The sequence below is a fragment of the Carassius gibelio genome, chromosome A8 (assembly GCF_023724105.1).
Source record: "Carassius gibelio isolate Cgi1373 ecotype wild population from Czech Republic chromosome A8, carGib1.2-hapl.c, whole genome shotgun sequence".
Lineage (NCBI taxonomy): Eukaryota > Metazoa > Chordata > Actinopteri > Cypriniformes > Cyprinidae > Carassius > Carassius gibelio.
The window spans coordinates 4,594,380-4,621,391 of record NC_068378.1 but is presented as its reverse complement, the minus strand read 5'-3'; the positions used below and the strand labels follow the sequence as shown (position 1 = coordinate 4,621,391).

The 27,012-nt window shown below is 38.5% G+C and overlaps 2 protein-coding genes across 5 annotated transcripts; one reads left to right on the top strand and one right to left on the bottom strand.

Moving 5' to 3' along the window:
- The first annotated feature begins 646 nt into the window (after positions 1-646).
- Positions 647-10,019, top strand: LOC128018208 (uncharacterized). Of its 4 annotated transcripts, XR_008184778.1 has the most exons (5): positions 647-3,000; positions 3,845-5,355; positions 5,996-6,783; positions 8,175-8,285; positions 9,405-10,019. XR_008184778.1 is itself a non-coding variant. In XM_052603580.1 (4 exons), the coding sequence occupies exons 2-4, from the start codon at positions 6,487-6,489 to the stop codon at positions 9,453-9,455; spliced, it is 459 nt and encodes a 152-aa protein (XP_052459540.1). In that variant the 5' UTR covers positions 3,876-5,355; positions 5,996-6,486; the 3' UTR covers positions 9,456-10,019. The 4 variants fall into 4 exon arrangements, 2 of the variants coding, with proteins under 2 accessions (XP_052459540.1, XP_052459541.1); XM_052603580.1 differs by lacking the exon at positions 647-3,000 and having other exon boundaries at positions 3,876-5,355; XM_052603581.1 differs by lacking the exons at positions 647-3,000; positions 3,845-5,355 and having other exon boundaries at positions 5,453-6,783.
- A 916-nt stretch (positions 10,020-10,935) lies between these two features.
- Positions 10,936-24,197, bottom strand: LOC128018193 (methylenetetrahydrofolate reductase). The gene is made up of 12 exons (XM_052603552.1): positions 24,011-24,197; positions 22,594-22,837; positions 21,257-21,495; positions 20,934-21,044; positions 20,533-20,726; positions 16,620-16,870; positions 15,473-15,607; positions 15,205-15,385; positions 14,222-14,404; positions 12,816-12,917; positions 12,604-12,723; positions 10,936-12,511 (listed from the first exon to the last, which is right to left on the bottom strand). Exons 2-12 carry the CDS (start codon positions 22,830-22,832, stop codon positions 12,308-12,310), a joined length of 1,959 nt encoding a protein of 652 aa, XP_052459512.1. The 5' UTR covers positions 22,833-22,837; positions 24,011-24,197; the 3' UTR covers positions 10,936-12,307.
- Between the last annotated feature and the right edge of the window lie 2,815 nt (positions 24,198-27,012).

Sequence of the window (27,012 nt, the reverse complement as noted above, 5' to 3'; positions counted from 1 at the left end):
TATAACTATCTAGAAAATAGCTTCTCAGAAAGATATGTCTGCATTTGAACTGCTTTAAAAAATTATTAGCTATCCGATTAACTTGATATCGAATTCTAACATTTAAAAGTGTAATCTGGCATTTGTCTTATGAAATCAATTCTGTCATCAGCAGCATGCAATGAATCTTGGGATAGTCTGGGCTTGGTAACTATCACAGCCTTCAGTCAGGGTAGCGCCATATTTCATTTATGAACGGATGAAAACAAGGTTGTGAAGGATACAAATACAATTCAGTGGATCGAGCTGTTGTTTAACAGCATACTGATAGTTCAGCTGATAAAACATCTTTCTGGAAAGAAAGAACAAAAAAGAACAAGAACTACATAAAACTTTTTTGAAAGTAGTGAGTTGTGAAAATGACATGAACTAGGATCTTTAGACACTTCAAAAGGGTGTCTAACCTGATTAAGATGGTCTTTAAATTGTAGTGGAGTATTTTGCATGGGCAAACACTACTCATGTATTCTTCAGATTATTATTATGAAGTTTTAAAAGGTGATATCTGTCAGCTTAGACTGAGATCTAGTTTAAGGCTCCTCCCAGCTGTTGGTAGTAAAGTAATCTGGTGGTAATCTTCTTAGCTCACACAACCTGCGCTCTGCGGTTTGAAGGTTTGTCCACATTTCATACAGACCATTAACTGAAGATGATACAATAGAGGCATTAGCAAATATAACATGCTGCTCCTGAAGGTGAGTGAATACTGTACAGATGAGGCCTAATTATCATCGATGCATGGTTATGCCTGTATATTCCATTAAGCTGGATGAGACCTTGTTTTTTTTTTAAATGATACCCGAGCAGGTTTGTATTGAGACGGCAAAATATGACTAACATGCTGGAAAACACAGATGAGCCTCTATATGCTCCAAAAAAAACAGTACAACCTGATAGAAGAGCCCCCGCTGAGCAGACTTCCCTGCGTGCTCACATGTGTTTCTGAGCCCTTCGTTCAGCAGACAGACTGCACTTTTGATCTTCCTCACCACATCATGTGGAACAAGAACATTTACTCGGCTCCAGACACTGCAAGTGGCTCACAAAACGCCAAGAGAGATACGAGAACAAGTGATGCTACAGGCCTCAGATGTGGTAATACAGCAGCCGAGCGCACGTGTGTGCAATGGAAAACCCCAGAGAGGCATCTGACTGAGGATTCCTCATTATCCGCAATTTCAAAGAAAGACATTCGGCCTAATTCTGCAGACATTGCTTATAAGCCCCTTAAGGATGCACTCGCTTTTCAAAGACACGATGAAAGGCTTTCGTCCTCTACCTTTCATGAGCTTCTCGAGTCCTCCTGGATGTCTGCAAACTTGCATTGCTCGATGCTAAACTTCAACACAACTGAACGTGCAATCAGCTTATCTGTCCACCGCAGCGGTTTCCTCTCGCACTAAACCTGTTGTCTCTGACGGCCAATGCATCTATCGAAGAAGTGAACGGTTTCAGTGCTGTAGTACAAGACTGGGATCTAGTTACAACCCTAGAGTTTCTAAACACAGCAAATCATCAAACGAATCTGGGGAAAATGAAGATTTTGTCAGAGAGATGAGGCCTGATGGCAACAAATTGGCTTTTGATTGGCCTACAGAGATTTACACACATGAGAGTCTTGAAATGCAGGAGGGATCGAGTCAGATTCACCCACTGGTGATTCAGAGAGAGGATATACGGAAACATGTGCGAACAGCGCAAACACGCACATCTCATCCAGGACAGGCAGGAAGTAGAAATAAACGAGTGTGTTTTGATGGGAGATACCTCACATCTCATCAACAAGACTCAGCTGTGAAGTGTAAAGCTCAGGTGTGTTGATGCCCAAAGTCCCGTAGTGAAGAAATCCAAAACTAAGCATTTCTGTCTTTAGCTGGAACCAGTCCAAATGGGAAATGTATTTTGCATAAAAGATAAAAGAGCTGAAAGACTTTGAGAAGCAATCTTAAATGCCTAAGCAAATGATCAAACCTCATGTTTGTTTTTGTTAACACTTAGGCCTTAGCGTAGCGTTATTACCTGTTAAAACCTCACTCACCGGACATTTCATTTCTGAACTACAGTCATACAACAACCAAAGTCATTTAATGTCGCCAAATGTACATTGGTCTGTTTCAGATGTTCTTTAGCAGCACTCAGTGGATGTTTCATTTCTAAAGTGTTGCAAAACAAATCATTTTCCATAAATGTCGCCACAGAGGCATGTGATTCCACTGAACCTGATTTCCTAATCGCATGGATTTCTTTCAAGAAGATTGCATTTTTTTTTTCTCAGAGTAATTTCGCCATACACAAGATGCAACCACACCTTTAGAAGATCCTTATTTGATCCCATCGGGATCTGTTTCCATAAGGAAACCTCTTCACACTCCAGGTTTTGTTTTACTAGGGTGTTTTGAAGGGATAATATATTTACATTTAATTTCAAAAACACATTTTTAACATATTTCTTTTTATTTGAAAAGCTTGATGTGGCACCAGAGGCTTATGATGACTCTGATGAAAAGAAAAGAGAAGAAAGGTAAAGAAAACACAAGATCTGTGTCAAGTGCCAGTGCTTGTGAAAGCGTTTCTGACTATTCTGACAGAGCTGCTATCACAATAATTATCTAGCTTGCTGTGACATGTACCTGTAGTTTTGGCCTCGGAGTAACAGGTAAATTAAAAGCTTTCAGAACCCATGTACTGTGTTAGGACTGAGAGTGAGATTGCTGATCTAGAGAATGGGCCCTGAATGGTCGCAGATGTGAGGATCTGTACAGGTTTCGTCTGCGGTTGCGCAGCCTGAGGATGTGGACCAGTAGACTCCGGTTCCTCTCTCAAGCCTGCTGTCATGACCGGAGACGGGCTCTGAGCAGAGCTCTGTACGCTCTGAGACGGGCCGTCTACATGCGTCGTGCGCAAACTGATGCAGTGGAGAGGAGGACAAGCGCTTTTCTGCTCTCTCACAGTTTTTACCAGGTGGGAAGTGTGCACAACTGCCCAAATCTCAAACTATAGAGAGAACTGTATCTGCCTAATTCTAAACAGGGCCATTTGCGTCCCATGACACTAAAAAAAAAAAAAAAAAAATATATATATATATATATATATATATATATATATATATATATATATATATATATGGAGTAAGATATTAAATCTTGCTTTCTGAAAAAAAAAAATGTTTTTGCTTAACACAAGTAAAACATTAATTTTTTAAAATAAAATATTAAAAGGTACATTTTTCTTACACTATTGGCAGATATATGTATATATAAAATTAAGCAAATACTAACTTTTATTATTTATTAATTTATTTTTCAGTAAACAAGACATAATATCTTATTTTACACGTTGTCTACACTGGACGCCATAAAGCCACCATTGAAAATCAATTTGAAACTTGTCAATAAATCATAAACAGAAGGCACATTGCATCCAGTGTAGACAGCATCACTGATTATAATGAGTTATCTAATAGATATTTGCGCCGCTCGCGTCCAGTATTACACTTTGTTAACTTTAAACCCTGTAAAATGAAACCTTGAATCATTTAAACAGGGTTTAACTCTCATTTTAAAATGTTGTAGTTGTTTAACTACTTTGATTTATTACAAGGCTCACCTATATGCTGCCAATTCACTCAACTATATCAAGTATTTAAAATATAAGCATAAGGCTGTAACCAAATATTCAATATAGATGATAATAAAGAATCAAGAGAGAAAAAATATAGATTTGTTATGTACTAATCTGAATATTGGAGGAACAATGAAGCATTTCAGCTTCACATCTTAAAGGCGATACAATCATTGTGTTACAGTGGAAGAATCACTATGAGAGCAAACACCTGGAAAACACATTCAACACAGCCGCTCTGAGAAAACGACTCGTTCCTCCCAGCCGTGCTTCAGTCATCCTGTGGTTACCTCTCCCAGACATCCCTGAGTCACAGTCCTGGACATGAATCAGGACTTTCCTTTCGGTTTCAATATAGCTGTGCATGTTTTGTGTCCTGACAGTCTGTGTGTACTGTACAAGCACTGGCTGCTCTGGAGGCAGGTGTGCTCGAGGTGGTCATGTGTTCGGGGGGACAGGAGACTCCAGAGCAAAGCCTGGACCCTGTGGACATCAACCTGGCAGAGGACACAGCTGTCCGCACATCAGTACAGCTGCAGACAAACTGACTCAGTGCAGTGTTTTCCAGTCTCCCAAACGTTGACGGCATCTTATTTAAGAGATTTGTGCTTTCGTTTTGTCGTTCTAGGATGCATTTGTTATCATCAGCATGGAAGGACTGGAAGATCAGGAACAGAGAGATGAAGATGGAGAAGTTGATTCAGTCCATTCAGAGGAGCCACCTTCTTCACTCCTTCCATCTCTGGAAGAAAAGAGCAGAAACCTGTCAAAAAGACAGAGAGAAACGGTTCGTTTTGAGCCGGTGAGAGTCAATCTGTGTCTCACACATCTTCACCGTGTGTGTCTCCTGTACGGATGATTTTCATGGATGATGTCAACTTTATTGTTTATATCAACATGAATCAGGAAGCGGAGTACAAAGTGAAAGTCTAAAACAAGACAAAAGCACAAAGACACATAAGTTGCATCGGTTAAAAATCATTTTAAAAAGTCTCATCGGTTGTCACTGGGGCGCCTTTCCAAAAGGCACACCTTTGTACCTAAAGAGTCCATATTGGTAACTTAAAGGTATAAAATGTACTAAAGTGAAAAAAATGTACGCCCCAGTGAAAGCTTGTACCTTTTTTCCTCTGAGAGCATGTCCAGAATACCCTATACTGCATAAGTCTATAGAAACCCCCCCCCCAGAGCACCCTGAGATCGTGGAGGTGACTTCAGTACAGACAAGCGGTTCACAAATCATGTTTTGAGCTGAAGGTGTCAAAGTAAACTGGAGTTTTCCAGTAGATTGCAGTACAAACTTGCTACCACGTATTTGTTTCCTGTACACTTCTCTGTACAGACGCTCCCTGCTCTCCTGGTACTCCTGCGTTCAGAAGAACCAGCTAACACGATTGAGCAGCAGAGCACGATGGATGCTTTCCAGATGGACGTTAGCAGGTGGGTGAGGTGCCTGACACTGACAGCACTGAGTCTGCTGAGGTGACAGACTGTCCAAATCTGTGCAGCAGCCTTCAGGAAGTGGAGAGATGTCTCGGACAGGAAGCAGGACACCAGGAGATGTCTGGAGAGAGTGCGCCTCCTGCAGGACAAGGGTAGAATGCAGGCTGCGTTTGCAGTTTGGTGTCAAAGCGCTCGGGTAAGGAAGGAGTTAAGGAGAATACGGGAGAAATCACAGAGAGCTCAACTCTCGTGGTAAGTCAGCTTGTGTTCCTGTGCTTCATTTGCATTGTGACTGTTACACTCAAACAAGATATTCAGATACTGGCATTTATACAAAAAAAAAAAAAAAAAAATTATCTCTGCTCCGGGTGTGTGTTCAAGTTGTGTGTGTTTAAAAACTGTGTGTGTGGGCACTTAGGATGGTATAAATGCAGAGCACTAATTCTGAGTATGGGTCACCATACTTAGCCACATTGTAATAGGTCCAGTGTGTTTTACACTGTTAGAAAAAATTGTGAGATAAAAAGTCACAAACATTTTATTTATTTAATTTTTTATTCAGTGGCAGAAACGGGCTTCCATAGTTAACAGTTGCATGGAAAACACACAGTTATACGTTACATTTCCAGTTATTAAAATTATTATTCAGTCTTGTTTTTATGAAAACCTTGAACTGTTAACTGATCCAAAATCCGAGCCTTAAGATGTATTGATTGATTGCTGTAATGAAGAATCAGAAATGCTTTTATAAAATCTTGCCTTGTTCTTACGTGCCTCTAAAGTGTTACATTAATAACAGCTGATGCATCCTTCTTGCATCAGAGCACTTGATATGAAGCAAAGATTTGAAGTTGAGCCGTTGTGCACTATTTATGCCAGCATGTTTTGTCAGGTGTTTGTCAGCGTGGAGCGCCCTGGTTCAGTGCAGTGCATTACTTCTGTGTTACTGTCATCAGAGAAAGGTGCTGGCACTCAAGACGTGCTTTCAGCACTGGAGCAGATCTCGACAGCTGCACGCTCTTCACAAGCATTTTCTCATCCAGCAGTTTCATTCAAGACAGAGACACACAGGTGACATCCCTTCATGAGTGTGATTTACTGTATTTGCTTTCAACACTAACTGTGATACACAAGACCGTTCAACATCAGTTACCTATATAAATCTATATAAAAGAAATATTTACCAAATATGGTAAAACGCTAATATTGTGAATCATCAATACAATTCAAAATAACGCTTTTCTGTTTGAACATATTTTAAAATGTTAATGTTTTTTTATGATGCAAAGCGTCATCACTCCAGTCTTCATTGTCACATGATCCATGTGAGGACAATCGTTCCAGTATGAAATATCTCTGATTATTATCCATCTGTCTGTCTTGATGGAAGTGTTGAAATGGAGAACAGGTATTTCAGCAGAAGGACTATCTGCCAGGCTCCTGCTCCACAACACTCTTCAGAAGTGGACTCTTCAGGTCTTTGCTCATTTCTCATTGAGATTTCACAGATCCGCTCATGATCGAGCTGTTCAGAGGGCTGTTCTTCTGGAGTGGGACAGACACACTCAGGCTGCTTTCTCTGAGCGAGTTCTGCTCTTCACAGACAGACTGGCTCATCTTCATCCATCCTCCTCTGTCTCGCCCTGCTCAGATCCACTGATGTTCATCGCTGCGCCACAGGTACAAGACTCAGGTCTAGCTGGCTAGACCAGGACTTTAGGTCTTTAAAGCACCACACTACTGCTAATATTGTGGTATTGTTAACACAGTAAGGGACTGATTTGATTGTACAGTTGTCTGCTATTAAGGTGAGTAATTGTTAAGAAATTTGCTGTATTACAATATGACAAGAATAGTTTGGAGATGTGTGTTGACACACAGAGATCAGCACTGCACTGCCCTCTACAGGCTGCAGAACCACAGCACAGACACATGACATGGATACTGATCTCTGCTGTAATTTAGCAGGTTGGCTCCATAAAACAAAATATCTATCTATCTATCTATCTATCTATCTATCTATCTATCTATCTATCTATCTATCTATCTATCTATCTATCTATCTATCTATCTGTCTATCTGTCTATCTGTCTATCTGTCTATCTGTCTTTCTGCTGTCTGTCTGTCTGCTGTCTGTTGTCTGCTGTCTGTCTATCTGTCTATCTGTCTGTCTGTCTGTCTGTCTGTCTATCTATCTATCTATCTATCTATCTATCTATCTATCTATCTATCTATCTATCTATCTATCTATCTATCTATCTGTCTATCTGTCTATCTGTCTTTCTGCTGTCTGTCTGTCTGCTGTCTGTTGTCTGCTGTCTGTCTCTCTGTCCATCTGTCTATCTGCCTATATATCTGTCTATCTGTCTATCTGTCTGTCTGTCTGTCTGTCTGTCTGTCTGTCTGTCTATCTATCTATCTATCTATCTATCTATCTATCTATCTATCTATCTATCTATCTGTCTGTCTGTCTGTCTGTCTGTCTGTCTATCAACCATCAAATTACTCGTCATCCAGTTTTTTTATATCGACTATGCATTCCATTAGTTTTTCAAATTGGTGTGTTTCACCGGGCTGCGAGGAAATATAGAGCTGAGTATCATCAGCATAACAGTGAAAGCTAACACCATGTTTCCTGATGATATCTCCCAAGGGTAACATATAAAGTGTGAAGAGTAGTGGCCCTAGTACTGAGCCTTGAGGTACTCCATACTGCACTTGTGATCGATACGATACATCTTCATTCACTGCTATGAACTGATGGCGGTCATATAAGTAGGATTTAAACCATGCTAATGCACTTCCATTAATGCCAACAAAGTGTTCAAGTCTATGCAAAAGAATGTTGTGGTCAATTGTGTCAAACGCAGCACTAAGATCCAATAAAACTAATAGAGAGATACAACCACGATCAGATGATAAGAGCAGATGGCACACAAATGGCACACAAACCCCTGCAAGAAAGCAGCCAGAATATGTAAGCAACCTCCCAACAAGGTGCTGACAGCTATACCATGATTTGATTACGGTAACAGCGAGTTCTTAACCTTATCCTTGTCTTTCTGGAGCAGTATGAGCGCTGTGTGCTGCAGAGAGCCTGGCTCACCTGGAGAAAGAGACACATCAGGAACAGAGTATCTGCTGATCACGCAGCCGCCATTAACAGCACGCTGTTGGCTCAGGTGAATCAGACACAGGCCACCACTAGCACAAGATAGACAGGGTCACCGTGCACTTATATCTCTAATATCTATTAGGGGTCACGGTAATCTGGTCTGTTCTTAATCAGACCAGTAAACACATAAACATTGACTTTCGCCTTCATTGTTCACACTGTCTTATCAGGAGCATACACTCTAGATGACTGGAACTGTACTTGCAGATCATATATTATTGAAATTAAAGACCACTAAATGTATTTCATGACTGGGTTGCCAGATCGACGTAACAAAACCAGCCCAATTGCTTCTTAAAACCAGCCCAATCACGGCCAAAACTAGCCCAGTGGTGCTCCAGAGGAAACTGTCTACCAAAATCACTCCAAAATCTTGTTTCGGGGGTTCCCCTCAGTCGAAATTGAACCCGTGTCAATAGTTTTTCACTGGACAAACACAGACTTGGCATCTGCTGTTTCTAAACAACTCTTTAAAAAAAGTGCACGTAGTAATAATGTTAAACATTAAAGTATATTTTAATTTACTGTAAATGTTTGTCAGTACATTCAACAGTTCCTTTTTAATCGTATAGACTACATCTTTATAAGTAATTGTATAATACTTATAAAGATGTCGATGTTGCATTTAATATATATATATATATATATATTTAAGATAAAACATTTATGGTTAATTGCAAATAAAACGAAATTAGGTGTTTGATTTAGAGATTACATTTAGTTCACAGTATGTATATTTTTTACGCATATTATTTCTGTAATAAGTATTCATCTTTTTATGGCTGCAGTGCACACACACCACAGATGAACGTGACTAAAATGCATATTCAATGGAGACAAAGCAGAACAAAGTTGAACAGGAAGTGCACTCGCATTTTTGATAAAACTACATAGAAAAGTGAAAACACGTTTTATTTCAACTATAGTAAAATTTGGTAAAACCATTAGAATGCAATGTGATGAATGGGGGCATATAAACTGGTTGATGAAAAACAACCATTTGAAAATAATAAGTTCAGCTTTGTGTTAAATATATGAGTCACATGGCACAAGTGGCACCATTCCCAAAGGATCGACCCCACAACAGTTGTGTACAGATGATGATAATGTTTCTTTTTTTTGGCAGGTGTTGCAGGTGTGGTGGCAGCTTGCCCACAGGACAGACTCTGAGTCCTAACCAGTTCAGATGAGTGAAGATCATATCAGACTGCAGAAACTCACACACACCCATTTACCCTGTCTATTCAACAGGAGTACAACAACACATTACAAACACTCCCTACCGTCCACTCTGGAATGTTTTTCAATGTTGGTTTAACACTGTTTGCATTAGATGAACAGTGTGTAGGGCCAAATATGAACACGTGCAACTAGTCCGAGCTAAATTGTGATTGATTTCAGGTGAGACTGATATCTTTGTCATTTTGACTGGTTGGTCCACCTAACTCTGATATTAGTGCACAGGTGTGGATAAATATCTCCAGAAGAATGAGATATGCGGGCGGTTCAGAGGGTTGACTTATGTAACGGCCCTATAGTGAGTTCAGTATGAGTGTGTGTCGGGTTACTGACTCCTCCTCTCATGTGCAACGACAACTGGAAGAACCAAGAGTGTGTTCAGTGTTTTATTAGTATCAGTATTATTATTAAAGCTGCAGTAAGTGGCACTTAGCTTGCAGAGATACTAAGCATTTTTCATGTACAATATGTATATATATATATAAAGTTTTGGTTTAGAATATTTTCCATACCACTTTTGTACATTTTTATAATTTTTATAGAAGGAATAGAAGTATTTGCTATGCTTTTAGATGAATGAAAATCTGCTTTTTCAGTTTGCTAATAACGTTTTATTATTATTGTTCTATCAAGATATTTCAATCCTTTTACATATTTTAAAGCTGAGTATAATTAGACTAAAATAATTGGCAAACACTTTTTTTTGTCCTTGCATGTTCTTACCATAGCAATAACAGTAAATTATGCATAATTACAACCAATTAACAGTTAGCCAATCCCTAACCCCGTAGTAAGTACATATTATTATTGATATAACTCAGTACTTAACTGTACTGACAAGGACACTGTAACAAGAACACTTTATTTTTACACTTTGCTTTATAGGTAAATGTATTGTCCTATATTTATTTACACACCTGGCAATTGGTTTAAAAATAACCCAGTTTTTCCAGGCAAGATAACAAGATGAAAAAAAAAACAAAAAAAAAAAACATTGTAATTATTAATGACACTTATTAATTGTATAATGCTCTTTAGTTTTAAGAGCAAAAAAAAAAAATGCATGCAAAGAGCTTAAAAACCACCCAGAGATGTAATAATAACCAATAATGACCATGTTTAAGTAATCACGATTACACATGTGTTCAAGCAAAAACGAGGTCAAGTTCATAGCATTGGCTGACTTCCAACACATATGATGTTTGGCGTGACGTGAGATAAGAGACGACCCACGTGGACCGAATGTGTGCAGCTGCTGAAGTAACTTCTGGTTTCACGTAACATCTGCTGATGGCAGCGCACCAATCCTTCTCCGTTATCAACAGAGGCATGGACTCTGAGATGTAGGTGAACTCCAAATATAAATGTCATGTGAATCTCAAGCAAACAAATAATCCAAAGATTGTGTCAAACGTGGACATGTTCGCACAGTCGGAGGAGCCTATGTTTATTGAGCTTTATATTGCCAGCAAAAACAAAAATGGTCAAACCACAAAAAAAAAAAAAAAAAAAAAAAAAAATCAACGTTTACATCCATAATGGCACCATATTACAACAGTAATCACAAATCACAACCGTCACAAACTAGATTCTCCTCTAGCATTCACACATGACTAGACAAACTAAACAAACACGTTCACTCCCAATTCTCATTCCTGTAACACGAGACGTTCTACAGAACTCAAATGAGAAATTATTTCTCTGTCATCGTAGTTGTTTTTAACCACAGTAATGATCGTCAAAAGTAAAACATCCAGATGCATTCAGGCAATGTGAATTTAGAGTGAACATGTCTTTAGTGTCAGGAAAATGGGAAATGTTTTAAAATCTTTAAAGGGATAGTTCACCCAAAAATGAATCATCAGTGTTTACTCGCCATAAAACTTGTGCATTTTTGCCCCTCTACGCACGTGAAACCATATGTTCATATTGCGAAAAATAAGCTTAATGAATCAAGCGTTTTTAATTCATCTTACTATGCATCTTTTAATATGATGAGTGGACTTGATTTAGGCTTTTATTCATATGTAAGCATAGAGAAACGCACATACGTGGAGCACATCGACCATACTTGCTGGAAACGTGCAGGAACGAACCTCATTGGTTCATGCAGAGGCGCAAATGTATTTGTGTGAGACATGTTTTTGCACATTAAACATGCATGTTTGGGCCTCCGTTTACCATATTTGATGTGCATTGATCAATGTAAATTAGACGTAAATTAAATCTGTTCATCATAATAAAGCGATCATGTCTCTTCAGCACATTTGGATTGCTCCTTTTGTTTGCTACAATGTCTACAATGTACTTTTGGAAGCTTAAAAATTTCAATGCATAAAAAAACAAAAACAAAAAAAAAAACAAGGATGAATAAACGAGTTATGTTTTCATTTCTGGGTGAACTAGCCCTTTAAACAAAATTGTAACTTTTTATTTTCTTGATTTTGCATAGACCTGTTTGACACTGTATGTGACATGCTAAGATAAGATTCATCTCTACAGTGGCTATATACTGTATTTTGTGTCCACATGTTTGACATATATTGAACACGCAATATCAAAAATACTGTCTATAAATAGTTAAAAATGTAGGATAAAAATATAAGAAAAAGGCACCCAAAACTGCAAACATAAATCCCTTTAAAGATTAAGGCAAATCATCTTCTGAAGTGCTACATTTGTATAATGTCTCCCTATGCATTAGCAGTGATGACGTATTAAGCTCTGACACAGTAAAGTCTTCAGGATGTGCGTCCAGACGTCTCAGTAGCAGCGCAGCTCTGTGTGAGGCTACGACGGACTTCCAGGAGGGGCGTCCAGGAGCGTGAACATGTCTTCAATCACCTGCCACAGGCAGCTGTCCAGCGGGAAGTCGTTGTCCACCAGGTTGACCAGGAAGTAGTTGTCGTGGATGTACTGAATGATCATGCGTGAGGGCGACTCGTCCTCGTACAGCTTCGCCCACTGTTCAATCCACAGCGCAAACGCCTCGTCCTGTGGGAACAAGACAGACATGATGGTCTCGTTCATCACTGAGATAATAACAGTGAGTGAACGCCAAGACCTAATGGTGGAAAAAGCATCACCTTCCAGGACATAAAGCTGACTGGATCCACGACGGTGGGCTGAATGATCTCTCTGCCTGGGAATATGCCCCATGTCACAGCGTTGGGCTGCATTTCATGGGCATTCGTAATATTCTTGCCCTAAAAAGAAGATAAAATATATATATATTTTTTTTAATCTTTCAAAACTGGATGTTCTTTCATGGTTGTTGTAGGGAGTGCTGCTGTTTCACCTGAACGTTGACTATATGGTAGTTCACGCGAGGCTCATACTTCTTCAGCACCTGCAGAAGCGCAGTGACATTTTCGCTGGATGTGAAAAACTCCAGGTAAGCCTGTTGATTTCAAGAGGTCAAAAACAAAGAAGCTGAAGGAACCATCTCCAAAAGTAAGCCAATCTCAAATAAACCTGAAAGATAATGGACCACAAAATAAAACCACCAATGACTAGCTATCCGATTCCTTAAACAAACCAACGGAATTAAAACTTGATTTTATTTCAGTTGATGTTTATTTCAAGTAACAAGACCATTTTTATGGTTTTAGTTGTATTTTTAGTTAACGATATGACTAGTGTTGTCACGGTACCAAAATTTCATTATTCGGTACCTATACCAGTGAAAGTCCAGGGTTCTTGGCACCAATTTCGGTACCAAAGCAAAACTCAAAAAAATTCTAATTCAAAAAAGAAAAAACACCTTTTTATCACTAAAAATAAAACCAATGCCATTCTTTATACTTATTTACAATTATGTTTAAAGTTTTTTTTTTTATAAATTTGTCTTAAATGTAAAACAATTTTTTGATAAATAAAGGGGATTTTCTATTAAAATGTAAACTTGGAAGAAATATTGTGCAATTAATTTCTTTAAAAAATAAAACAGTAGTAGCAGTATCGCATACATTCTACTAAATAATAGTAATATTTCTAGCACAATGCCTTTATGTAAAAATTAACTTTTATTTTGACGGGCTACTTTTATTTTGACACCAGTGTTACTCAAATGAAATGGTAAAATGCTTGTGAAGCGCTTCAGTCTATGTAGTAAACAAACCCGCACGTCTCTGCCATTCATTAATTCACACAGAGACGCGCAGAACATGCAGGATTCATATTTCAACCAACTTTTGCGGCTTAACAGTTACATAGACTGGTCCATACAGAGATTTGATTTGATTAATTTATGCTAACTTTGACAAATTCCGTGCCTGTCCATATTAAAATGTAAGTTTCATTTTCATGACTGGATTTTGAGATTATGTCCGCGTTTTCTGCTTCGCGGAAATCATAGCGATGTATGCGTCAAGAACCGGGTTGACCGGGACCTCGGTACCACCGGTACTAAAAAAGTACCGAAGTACACAACACTAGATATGACCATGAAACAGTGATTACAATGAAACACGTTTATGTTTTTGTCTAGAATTAAACATTTTAGAGCAGAAAGGAAGATTTTCAGCCAGAAGACTTAAATTTCAGTTTGTTCCTCGCACAAAACGATCAGAAGACTTCAGAATACGACACACACACAAGTCGCGTTCGCTCTTTCTCGGAAACATCTTATTGTACATCGCATGGAATAAAATATGCCTGGATTTTCATTTATGAGTGAGCTATTCTTCTAGCGCTGTAGCTGACCTTCTGAAAGACGTATCCCCCCGCAGGACCCCAGCCCACGATGGGGTCGGACGAGGGTTTGCCGTTAATGTTGGGCTGAGAGTTAATGGTGAGAACGCCCCTGCGGTTCACCTTCTCCAGCTCGTCCTTCAGCAGATTGGTCTCCGGAGCCAGAGGATCGTCGTTCCACGGCAGACACATGACCTACGGGACATTTAGGACACATACAAATACTGTCGACATGAATGGGGCAGTATGATCCAAATATTAGATCACCGAAATTGTAAATCATTGGTCAGTCAATTTATTTATAAAAAGTGTTTTATATATTAAAGGCAGGGTTATGGAAGAAGATTAAGGCCAAGCATCAAACAATAAAGCCATCTCAAGATTAAAGTCGTTGTAATGCGAGATGAAACTCATTCAATTTGACGAAAAATGTTGAAATAAATGTTGAGAATTAAATCATTAGGTTTCGAGAATAAAGTCGATGTGTCGAGAGAATAAACTCATTAAATTTTGAGAAAACAAGTAAAATTTAAAGAAAATTTTAGAAAGAAAATGTTTAATTCAATTTTGAGAATAACTATTGTTGCAAGAACAAAAATACACAGCGATTTTATTCTAGATATTTTTCATTACATTCGAATTTAGTCTCAAATTATAATGACTTTAATCTCGAGATGGTTTTATTTTTACTATGGCTTGGCCCTGATCCTCTTTCGTACCGAGTAGTTGATTTGGTTCAAAAACACTTTTTTTATCCTAGTTCAAAGACACAACATATCAATGATAATCAGACCTCTGCACATCAGCTGAATTCAATAATAATGTGCAAAATGTTGTGACATCGTTTGACAACCACAAATAATTAAAATCCTTAGTGTTGTTCCAAACAACACCGCTTCATACAGTGAGTTTCTTCCTCGTCTTGACTCATGTGGTTCAAGCGGTGCTCTGTATTTGTGCATCTCTCCGTGTGTCAGTCCTTGTGTTAGCTCTACCTTGTGTCCACTGGGGTTGGTTTGGCCAGTGATGTAGTTGGTGAAGACTTCATACACACTCTCCTCGTTCATGAGTTCGTCACCCCACATCTGCAGGAGGGCCTCTTTGGGAGACTTGCTCTTCAGGTAGAACAGATAGTAGTCTGTCAGCTCGCCAAAGGCTGGAGACGAGGAGTTACCCCTGACAAGATGACAACACCAGAAGTCACTTTTCTGTAACCACTTAAAACATTAAACTCAGAATAGAAAAATTTCAGTGCGTGTGTACCATCTTCCGTTGGGGAAATCATCCCAGTCTTGCGTTCTGTAGATGTAGCTTTTGGGTCGGGAAGCCCAGAAGATTGGCCTGACGTCTTCTACCTTACGCTTCGGATGAGCGCTGACGGCCCAGGGCAGGGGACGTCTAAAGGGAACCAGATTAACACAAAGATAAATCTCACCAAACCTGTCAAAAACAATCCCAGGCCATATTATAGCCCAAATAAATCTGAATCGTATACGTTTCGCTGAAAGAAAATTGTGTAACTTATTTATTTTTTACTAGTTAAAATATTAAAATATTAAAATATATATATTACATTTAATTTTTACTAAATAAATGAGTATATGAATAATGAAAGTCCTATAACTCAAAATGTCTAACAATAAAATAATGACCTTTTCTCCCTTTTTTTGCATTATAATGATGACAATTTGGGAGAGGGTGATTAATTGTTGTAAAATAACAAATATCTGGAGTGACTGCACATTACCACCTACAACCAACAATATAATGTACAGTTAGACTAATAAACTACATTATTTGACCAAAAAAAAAAATTAAAATATTGTGATATAGATATATTAGTTCAGTCAAACAAATAATCACATCGAAAATAAAAGTTTTGCTAACATAATATGTGTGTACCATTCCTTCCATTTATTTTTTTTGGATTTTGCTTTTTTTTTCATTTGTAATTTTTCTGGATTCTGTTCAAATGGTTAAATAATTTTGTAATCAAAAAGCACATCTAATTAACTGAAGTTATGTATTTTAGTGAGATATATATATATATATAAAAAATGGTTTATTCATCCAAAAAATTGTCAAATTCCATGTTATACAATAATTCAGTTTCTATGTCTGGATTACATGATTCTTTCCCATTCATCAAAAAGCCTTATTATAAAAAAGCAATACAGAACTTGAGCCCCCCCCCCGGTTACAGTGATTTAACATGAGCCTTCGTGTCATGCCTTATAGCCCTTATAACCATGGTAAAATCCCTGTAACGCACAGCCTCTTACTTCTTTATTATCCCAGAGCATTAAAGTTACAGCCATGCTGCATGTGGGCATGTATTATTCTGTCACCAGTGTGCAGCAGGATGTAGTCAATGGATTTCCAGTTAGACTCACAGAAGGGAGTCACTCACCGTGGATCCTCGGCCCATAAGCCCAGCTGTCGGAGCACTTCTATGGTGGCCACCTCTCTGTTGAGCGTGTAGAAGTGCAGGCCTGGGACCTCTCCGCTGGCCAGAAGGACCTTACACATCTCCACCGCCTGATGGATGCCGTAGCTGCGAATGGCGGCGTCATTATCCTTGATGGGCTCAATCACCTGCATGATCTCCTCCGGCACTTCCAGTTTGGAGAGTTTGACCAGCTGACGCAGAGAGTGATAGCCCTGCGCAAACGGAGGAAATTCAAACTATCAAGACTGACCCAAGGAAGAAAATGTTCCAGGAAAGAAAGAAAAGCATACAGGTTTGGAACAATGCTGCGTTTATGCCATGTCGTAATTACTAGATGACACCCCTGATGTTGTACTCACATACTCAATGCCATATTAAAGGGGTCATGAACTGGCTTTTGTTATTAATTTATACTGTTTTACGAGGTCCACTTATGACGTTTGCATGGTTTTACATTCAAAAACATCAAAATCAAGAAGTAATAGGTTATTTTCTATCCTGGTTTTGAGTCCGGCTCGAGAAACTCTGGGTTTTTAATGGGCTTGCTGCATTGAAAACTTGGAAGTAAACGGCCACTGCTGTGATTGGATAACAGTTTTGCATCGTAAGCTAACTTTCTGTGTGTCTGTTTGACAAGCTATGTCCTTCATTGTTGGAGCCTTCTTTGACTTTAGACATGTACACATAATCAGGAAATATCTGACAAGGTTACAAGGTTAAAATATATTTTTTTTATTTACACAAGTGTGCTGCACCATTCCTGTCGAATCCAGTATAGACGCACAGTATTGCTTTTAAATCTCAGTCTCTCTTCAAATCCAACGTTGACTGGTGTATTTGTTTACAAAGGAATGTCATTTATAACTCGACCTCGGGACACAGACCCTGTTCATCTTCGGGACACAGTTTAAGATATTTTAGATTTAGTCCGAGAGCTCTCAGTCTCTCCATTGAAGCTGTGTGTACGGTATACTGTCCATGTCCAGAAAGGTAAGAAAAACATCATCAATGTAGTCCATGTGACATCAGAGGGACAGTTAGAATATTTTGAAGCAGAGAAAATACATTTTGGTCCAAAAATAGCAAAAACTATGGTTTTATTCAGCATTGTCTTCTCTTCCATGTCTGTTGTGTGAGAGTTCAAAACAAAGCAGTTTGTGATATCCGGTTCGCGAACGAATCACTCGATGTAACCGGATCTTCTTGAACCAGTTCACCAAATCAAACTGAATCGTTCGAGTCTCTAATACGCATTAATCCACAAATGACTTAAGATGTTAACTTTTTTAATGTGACTGAGTCTCCCTCTGAGTTCAAACAAAATCATTGACTCAAACAGTACACTGACTGAACTGCTGTGAAGAGAGAACTGAAGATGAACACCGAGCCGAGCCAGATAATGACTCGTTCACGAGTGAAGAACCGTTTCTGTCAGACGCGTCTGATTCATGAACCGAGGAGCTGATGATACTGTGCATGTGTGATTCAGCGTGAAGCAGACCGACACACAGAGAGTCTGAACTGAACTGATTCTGTGCTAGTGTTATGAGCGCGGGTAAACCAAAGGCTTGAATCAAGGGCAATCATCGCAAATTACGCCATTACGCCGAGCGCAAAAGAACCGGTGAACCGTTTTCTTCAACCGGTTTATTGAATCGAACTGTCCGAAAGAACTACTGGTGATCCGAACACCGATGCAACCGGTTCTTGACTTAAGAACGGGTCAATGTTTTGTTCGTAAACTGGCTCGGCTCGGTGTTCATCTTCAGTTCTCTCTTCACAGCAGTTCAGTCAGTGTACTGTTTGAGTAAATGAATTACTCCGGGATATTGGTTTGTTTGAACTCAGAGAGAGTGTCAGCCACATTAAAAAAGTTAACAGCTTAAGTCATTTATGGATTTATGCGGATTGGAGACGCAAACCGTTTAAAACAATTCAGTTTGATTTGGCGAACTGCTTCAAAAAGATCCGGTTACATCGAATAATTCGTTTGCAAACTGCTTTGTTTTTCAACTCTCTCAGAACAGACACGGATAAGAAGACAATGCTGAATAAAGTCGTAGTTTTTGCTATTTTTGGACCAAAATTTATTTTCAATTCTTCAACAAATTCTAACCGTCCCTCTGATGTCACGTGGACTACTTTGATGATGTTTTTCTTCCCTTTCTGGACATGGACAGTATACCGTACACACAGCTTCAATGGAGGGACTGAGAGCTCTCAGACTAAATCTAAAATATCTTAAACTGTGTCCCGAAGATAAACGGAGGTCTTACATGTTTGGAACGACATGAGGGTGAGTTATTAATTACATAATTATGATTTTTGGGTGAACTAACCCTTTAAGGCATTACAATTCTTCTGTGGAGGCGGAGTTTAACCTACAGGCACATTCGAGCATCTGGCGTTCGCTGGGCCTGGTGTAAATAAAAGCTTTTGTTTCAGTAACAAGGACGTTTTAAGTTCTGAAACTTACAGGATATTATTTTAGTAAGCTCAAGTAAAAGTTGATTTCTCAATACATGACGCCTTTAAATATGCATAACAAGAGTAATCAACAGCAAATCGGCAAATTCAATAGCAACTCCTTCATTAGTAAATGTATAGTTTGTTTAGTGGGGTATTAGATAATTACTAGCTACATTAAACTGTTTTGCATATCTTTCGTATATTATCAGCTCATCCTTGCATTATCAAAATGCTAACCTCAATTATTAAAAATTATTAAACAAAATATTGCAAAATAAGAGCTTAAGGACATGGTAGGACTGTTATTTTGCAATAGTTCCAACTATCCACTAGATGATTTGATTCAAAACCATTTTGGTTGTTGATCAAAAACAACCACTATTAAGTGCTCTAAATGTATTCATGTGTAATTTATCGTCTGTGGAAGGTGTAGGACCATAAAATGTTTGTCCAATCATATTTCTGGGTCCGAAAGCTACGATAGGTCATCCTTACTGCCTATCATTGTATGTATTTGCATACCTGCGAACAGACATGATCCGTTGTCAGCACGTTCATTGCGCTATTGCACACCGAGTGAAAATTGAAGACATTATTATTGTAAAATTACGCGCTTTGCCGGTGAATGAGACATGAGCTAATCTGACAGCACTGCATTCAGTCGTCCACCAACGCCGTCACTGGTTAGTCTCTGGTCATGTGATTTAGAGGAGGCGTGTCCTTGGAGAGTGATCTGCAGGAGGGTGGGATCTTATGCTTTCAAAGCTATCTTGCTATTGCTAGACTCTCTGAAATCGCCTAGCCTAGCTTTAACTACATTTTACTCCTGAAGCAGCTGCCATTTTCGGTTTTCCGCATGACATTGGAGAAGTCAGATTGTACGGTCTAAGTCTGAGATCTTAGGTACAACATGTCATGAACACACCTCAACATACAAATGAACTACAGTACTACATGCACTACAGTATCCCTTTAGGAGTGAAAAGAGTTAGGTAGAGTACGTTAACTCTTGTGCTGTATTGAAAATCCCTTACCTAATTTTTGTTCAGGGTCAAAAATGAATCATTTACAGGTAAAATAAAATCCTCTTCAGGTCAAACTGACCAAAACACAACATACGGGATAAAATCAATGGTGCTGGCTTGTAGATAACCAATAGTTTGTATTAGATAACCAGTACTATTATCTTAAAACACTAATCTGTATTAACTTTTTTTAGTTGTACTAAAATGTAGGGCAATAAATACATTCATCACACCATTGCATATATTCCAAGACAACCAATTACGCTGTTTGATAAGGTGCATTAAGAGTGGCCCTTAATTGGTCTTTTGCAATGAGTGTTTGGTTTAAGACGAGATAACTGGATGACTTCCCCATCACTGGTCAGATTCTGTTGATGTACCTGTATGGGGAAGATTCCTGGGAGAATGGGGCAGGTGATGCCAATGGCCCGGCAGTCTTTGACGAATTTGAGGAAGGTCTCTGCTCTGAAGAAGAGCTGGGTGACGATGAAGTGTGCACCAGCATCCACCTTCTCCTTCAGGTGACTGAGGTCATCGTCATAGCTCTCTGCCTCTGGGTGCCCCGTCGGGTAACCTATCATTACATTTGTAACGGCTTTGAGCTGATGAAGTTTAGAGCTGCATGCAAAAATGAGTATGAACAAATGGATCCAACTTCAGTGTAAAACTATGTAATTTTTTTTTTTTTTGGCAACTTTATCATCCGCAAGGTAAAAGCAATGGCAATAGTGATATTTAGCTTAGCAAACACCAATAACTGCTTGTTTTTTTTAATGCTTACCTGCGACACAGATATCAAAGTAGTCATCGAATTCGCAGCGAATGTGCTTGACTAGATCTGTAGCATAGTTGAAACCGCCATCTTCCTCCACCCAATCTTCCCCCACAGGATCTGCAGAGAAATCAGATGCGTTCGTGATGCAGAACTGCTCCAAAAGCTGTAGATGCACGATGGCAGATTAACGTGAGAAATGCTGATTATAATGAGGATCCATGACTATTAGGATGCCGCCTTCAAAGGGTTTGAAATAGACCTTATTTGTTTTTGGAAAACCGTGTCGTTTGGACCAAAGTAACAGATTTCAGATCAGTCACTGTTCATACCTCCTCTCAGGGCCATGATATTCTTGAGGCCGAGCCGCTTGGCTTTATTTAAATGGGCTGTTATTTTCTCCTTTGTCTGATTGCAGCATGTCAAATGCAGGACGCTCTCCAGGCCGCAGTAATTGACCGCTGTGCTTGCTATTATCATTGAGGATGTTTCTTTATCAGAGCCCGGATCTCCAGCCGGATGCCAAGTGACGTCAATGAAGAGCGGACCTCCAGAACCCATTCGGTCAAATCTAAAACACAGATTGCAAACAGTCATTGAAACTATGCTGAATCAACATCCCGTTGTCAACATTAAGTCATTGAATCAACATCGAACTCTGATGTTGATCCAACATCATTTTGCACCCTGATTTAATATTGAAACAATGTTGAAATTTCAACTGAACTAAGGATCAACGTGATTTAGGGGTTGGACAAAATATAATGTGAACACCTGGGAAATAGGCAATGTTATTTTTTTAAGGCATTTTACCACCATCTGCCTTTAATCCAGCTTCAGGCCTCTGAAGAATAGATTCATACAACTTTAAAATGTAGGGTAGTGTGATTTCGGAGAGGCTAGCAACAGCAAGCTAGCTTTGAAAGCATAAGACCTCACCCTCCCTGCAAATCACTCGCCAAAGCCACGCCTCCTCCAGATCACATGACCACGCACACGCAGAGCAGAGACTAACCAGGGACACGATGAGAGACGATTTATCTGGACAGGGCAGATTTTGGTCTCCAACTCTCCGTGTTTTAGGGTCATGACACCATCTTTTTTGCATTTCATCAACGATGTCTGAAATTAAAGTCTTAGCAATACAGCGCTTCATGTATGTCAGCTTTGGGAAATTGTCTGTGGTTGGTTTTTGAGGAAATGAGTGTCATCAGGGTTAATGTTTGCTGCAGTACTTCTGTTTCGTTTGGACACAATCAATCCTAACGCTCGACAGACCCTGTCTTTCACTTTTGGTTTCACCCATGATAAACAACCCAGAACAGCTCCTGGAGGGCCAACCTGCTCCAAAACCAAACCTGTAGCCTTTAAATAAACCTGAAGGACTTGATTAGTTGGATCTGTTGCATTTAGTTAAGGTTGAAGCTAAATTTGCCAGTGCTGTGACCCTCCAGTGACCCTTTTTTCTTTGTTTGTTTGTTTTTTTTTAATACTGTATCCAATGCAAATTATACGAATGTTTAGATGCAAAAACCTTTTTCCTTTGAAATTAGCATTTTTATCAGGCTCCCTATTTGTGTGTATGTAAAATATATAGATATATAAATAATCTCTTGGTGAATCTTGGGTGAAATATATATATATATATATATTTAGATAATATACGTACCTGGAGATCAGATTGACGGCTCCAGACGCTGTGCGAGGTGGGAAGAACTCCAGGGAGAACCAGTGGTCCCCAGACTCGATCCGCCGCTTCATCTTGTCCCGCAGCCGGTCGGTGCGGTCGGTGTCCAGTACCGGGGTCGAGCACCTGGAGCTCTCTTTGGAGCTCTCTCCGCTGTTACTGACCCCGCTGGAGTCGCTCTTAGAGGACTGCCATCCTACATCAGCTCTTTGGTTCACCATGTTTCCTGTGCACAGAGAAACGCTCACTTTTTTTAATGTCTCCAATCTCTAGACATTAATGACACTGCCTATGTTCAAAATGTAATAATAGTTTACCACTTATTATGCTTGTATTTATCTATTTTTAAAATGTAGTAAGTAAAATGGTGTTCACGATTTTAGATTAAAAACAGTATTAAACATTATTCCCCTCATAAGTGTGAATCCAGCTATTATCCTGCATATAAAAACTATTATTTTGCATTTTTAGTTCAACTTTATGTAAAAACGTCTTAAAATTTGGCAGTCTGACACTATAATAGGTCAATAGAGTGATGTGTTAAAAAAGTGCAGATGTAATGACTTCCAAACCATTCGTGTGTGTCCCACTGCATTGTGGGATATAGTATCCAGGGTACAGTATGTTCTGATACTGCACACATAACATTTGAATCTATAAATCATGTCAAATTATTATTTCAGCAACATATGTGATTGGAGACATAAGATGATTAATATACTTTAGTAAACAGCATCTAACACATTATAATGTTCCACTGAAACTTTTAATTTAAAGTATACTACTTGAACATTTATTACTGACAGTTAAAATAATAAGTACTGATTGTCCCCTTACCTCTAACGGTACTTCATCAAAGTCAATATTACGATGAAGTCTTTCTTTAATTTGATGATGACACTTTTATGGCATATTCACGTGGTTTATACCAACATATTTAGCATTTTAGTATTAGTTTATTAATTAATACCGAACATGCACGTCTCATAAAAGTAAATACATGCAAACGTTAAAAAGCATAATAGAGTAACTATTATTATAGATTGTTCTATGAATAATACGTGTTATTCTTATTCTCATGACTATCCTATTTGCTGAATGCACGAAGACTTGTGAGTCTTCACATATAAGGAAGACCCGTTAATTCATTTAAAAGGATGTTGCTTTTGAAAGACACTATTTTTTAAATGACAATAAATGCAAGCAATAAACAGTTGATATGACATGATGCATCGCTTTAGGATTGATTTATGCATCTTGCGATGTTGTTCATAGCTCGACCCAGACATGTGGTTCCGCGTGACAGCAGCGGTCCCTTTAATTAACCGAACCGAAACCAAAACACTCATGCTGACCCTGTTTAATAGTAAAAAAAAAAAAACCGCATTTCCTCCATTACCTTCAACCTTTTCCCAATCCTCCAGGAGTTATGAGGGGAGAGTGCAGTCCCAGGGCGGCGCTGTACTCGAGCTCTTGCTAAACAGCGTGTGCAAGAACAGCATGGACGACAAACAGGCTGGCGTGTGATCGACAGACCACGCCCCCTTCGTGTGGGACACGCCCACTCTCGACCATACGACCATCCCATTGGATGCAGCGTCTGTCATCACTTATGATGCAAACCCACCACATGTGCTCATTAATAATTAAATATACTACCCGCTCAGATACGCGCACGTCCACACAGAAAAAAAGAAAACACTTTTTTTTGTGCCTTTTTGTGTCATAATTATAAATTATGTCACAGTTTCGTCCATTTATCTCATAAAGTTGACTTTTGTTTATCATAAAAATAATTACCTTAAGCGTTGATATTTCGTTTGTGACGGAAACGGGCTTAATTCCCTCGTCTAAATATTATATTTAATGATCTGTGAATTAAAGATAAGTGGTCAGTGTCTATATGTTATATTTCAATTCAATTCAATGTTAAAATTGTTAAAATTCAATTCAATTCAAAATGTCTTTGTTGGCATGACTGTAAATGATACAATATTGCCAAAGCTTAGTATCCATGTACAAATAGATAAATAATAATAATAATAATAATAATAATAATAATAATAATTGAATGACATCACAGTAATAGAATGGGATATTATAACTTCTTTGGAGTTTTGGCCAAAGATATATTCATTGTCCTTTGGATCTCTGTTATCGGGTTCAGTTCAAGTTCTTGTGTTGAAGTCTCTGCACAGCTGCACTTTTCCCTGGGCCTGGAAACGGCTGATCTCTGTGTGGATGATGTTCAGGTATTCCTCATCATGAGAAGGGGATTCTGCTGCATGGGAATATAAATGGCACAGAGATGCTCTCTCTCTCTCTCTCTCTCTCTTATTTTATTTTATTTTTTCTTAAAAAGTCTACTTTGTGTCATTTCATTCAGCTTTGAATATTCACAATATAGAAAGGCCATGTAAATGTCATGCGAATTAATTTGCAATCCATGTTTCTGATGCACCTCTAAGTCTTTTATACCACGATGAACAATTACACAATTTACTAAATACTTCTGATGTATAACTGAAAAAAAAAAAAAATATATATATATATCCAAAACTCAGAAGACCTCATTCATGTCATTGCTGTTTTCATGTTTATTAGTATTCTTCATGTGATGCAGATAACTTTGCAGTCAAATCCCTTTGACCTAAAGTATTTACTTGAAGTCCCCACAGAGGTTTAAAGTTAATGTTTCAATTATTTAATGACACATTTGGATGTTTACAGTTCTCTGATATTGGTTAATGCTCACACTGGCATGCAGCTAAACAAATGAAATATTTCAAATGTAAAAATTTAAGTCACAAAATATCTCAAAGTTATCCCGAGGTAGTCAGAATACAAGACCTACAATTAGTAATATAAATTACATTTCTGACTACAGTTGTCATATAATTTGTAAACAATAACAGACTACAAGTCATAAGTAATCTACCCAGCACTGTCTATATGTTATAGATAAGTGGATTGCGTAAATACTGTTATATGTTTTTATACAGTCTTTTATTCAGTTTTTATACAGATTATGCGTTAAAGCTGTGCATCTGCAGCGCGCTTGAGTACTTCCGTTGGCCTGTGCGCTGGTCATGTGATCATCTGCGCACCAGCGCCTTTTGAGTTCATTCTGACGCTGTAAACATCTGTTGTCCGTCACCCAGATGCATTGTAAACAGTCTGACGTGAATCAAGTGTAACGTTAACAATTAGTCTAGTGATCAAACCTCTCAGTCTGCTGTTCAACAAGCTACTGGATTCATGAGCTTTATCTTTGGACATGAAAGTCTAACTGTTTCTGAATCTAGTCTTGATTGTCTAGACGATTGTCTAGACGAGATTGTTGGTCATTTTTGGCCAGTGCAGCAGTTTTGGACAATATATCACCAAATCATTGTCGTCAGGTTATGTGACACACCCTGTATTTCTTTATGTTATGATTATTAACCTGATTTAAATTGTCATTGTGTTCTTTATCATTGTAAATAAATGCTAATATTGTTGACAAATCAGGCATTACTCTTGATGTGATCATTTGAAATGTCAGAAATGTGCTCAGAGCAGTGGCGGCTCCATACAATTTTGATTGGGGGGCAATGGGGGGTCCTGGTCATTTCAAGGGGGGTCTCATGAAAACCAACAAAAAATACAGAGGACACGGCTAATAACTGCATATTACTGCTACTAAACAACAAAAACAACACAGCATATCAACTACTTTGTTTTTAATTAATCAATTGCAGTTTGCAAACAATATGCTCAAACTTTAAAGGGTTGGCACTTTAAATGGTTCGTGTCACTAATACGCATTAATCCACAAATGACTTAAGCGGTTAACTTTTTTAACGTGGCTGACAGTCCCTCTGAACAGGGCTATGCAGAGACCTTTGGATGGGCAGGTGCTCAAAGTATAAGAGGGGCGCATGGAACAAGGCTTTAAATGGCGCTGCTCAAAATATCAATAAGGTTATATATTTTTCAAATGCTTTGATGCAGTTTTGAAAAAGAAACAATAGAGAATACAATTTTAAGTTTAAAATAATAATAGCTCTGGGATTAGAAACTGAAATGTCTTAAATTGTCCCTACCTGATGGCTTTTTCTTCTCTGTTCTACAGAATAATTAAGAACAGCTGTTATAGTAAAAACTACAGAAAACACTCTACATTTTCCTCTTTCTCACCAGCATCTGTCTCCTGGCTTGCCTTTCCCTGTTCTCTTTCTTTCACTTGTGCCTCTACATCTCCCTCTTTTTCTTCCTCTATCTCCATCTCCTCATTTGATCTATTACTTTCCACTCTCTGTCCATCTAGGAACAAGGCTAAATTTACTATTTCAGCATTAATCTATTATTTTAACCATCACTACTACTCTTGCACCTAATTAATAAGTCCACCTTAAATAT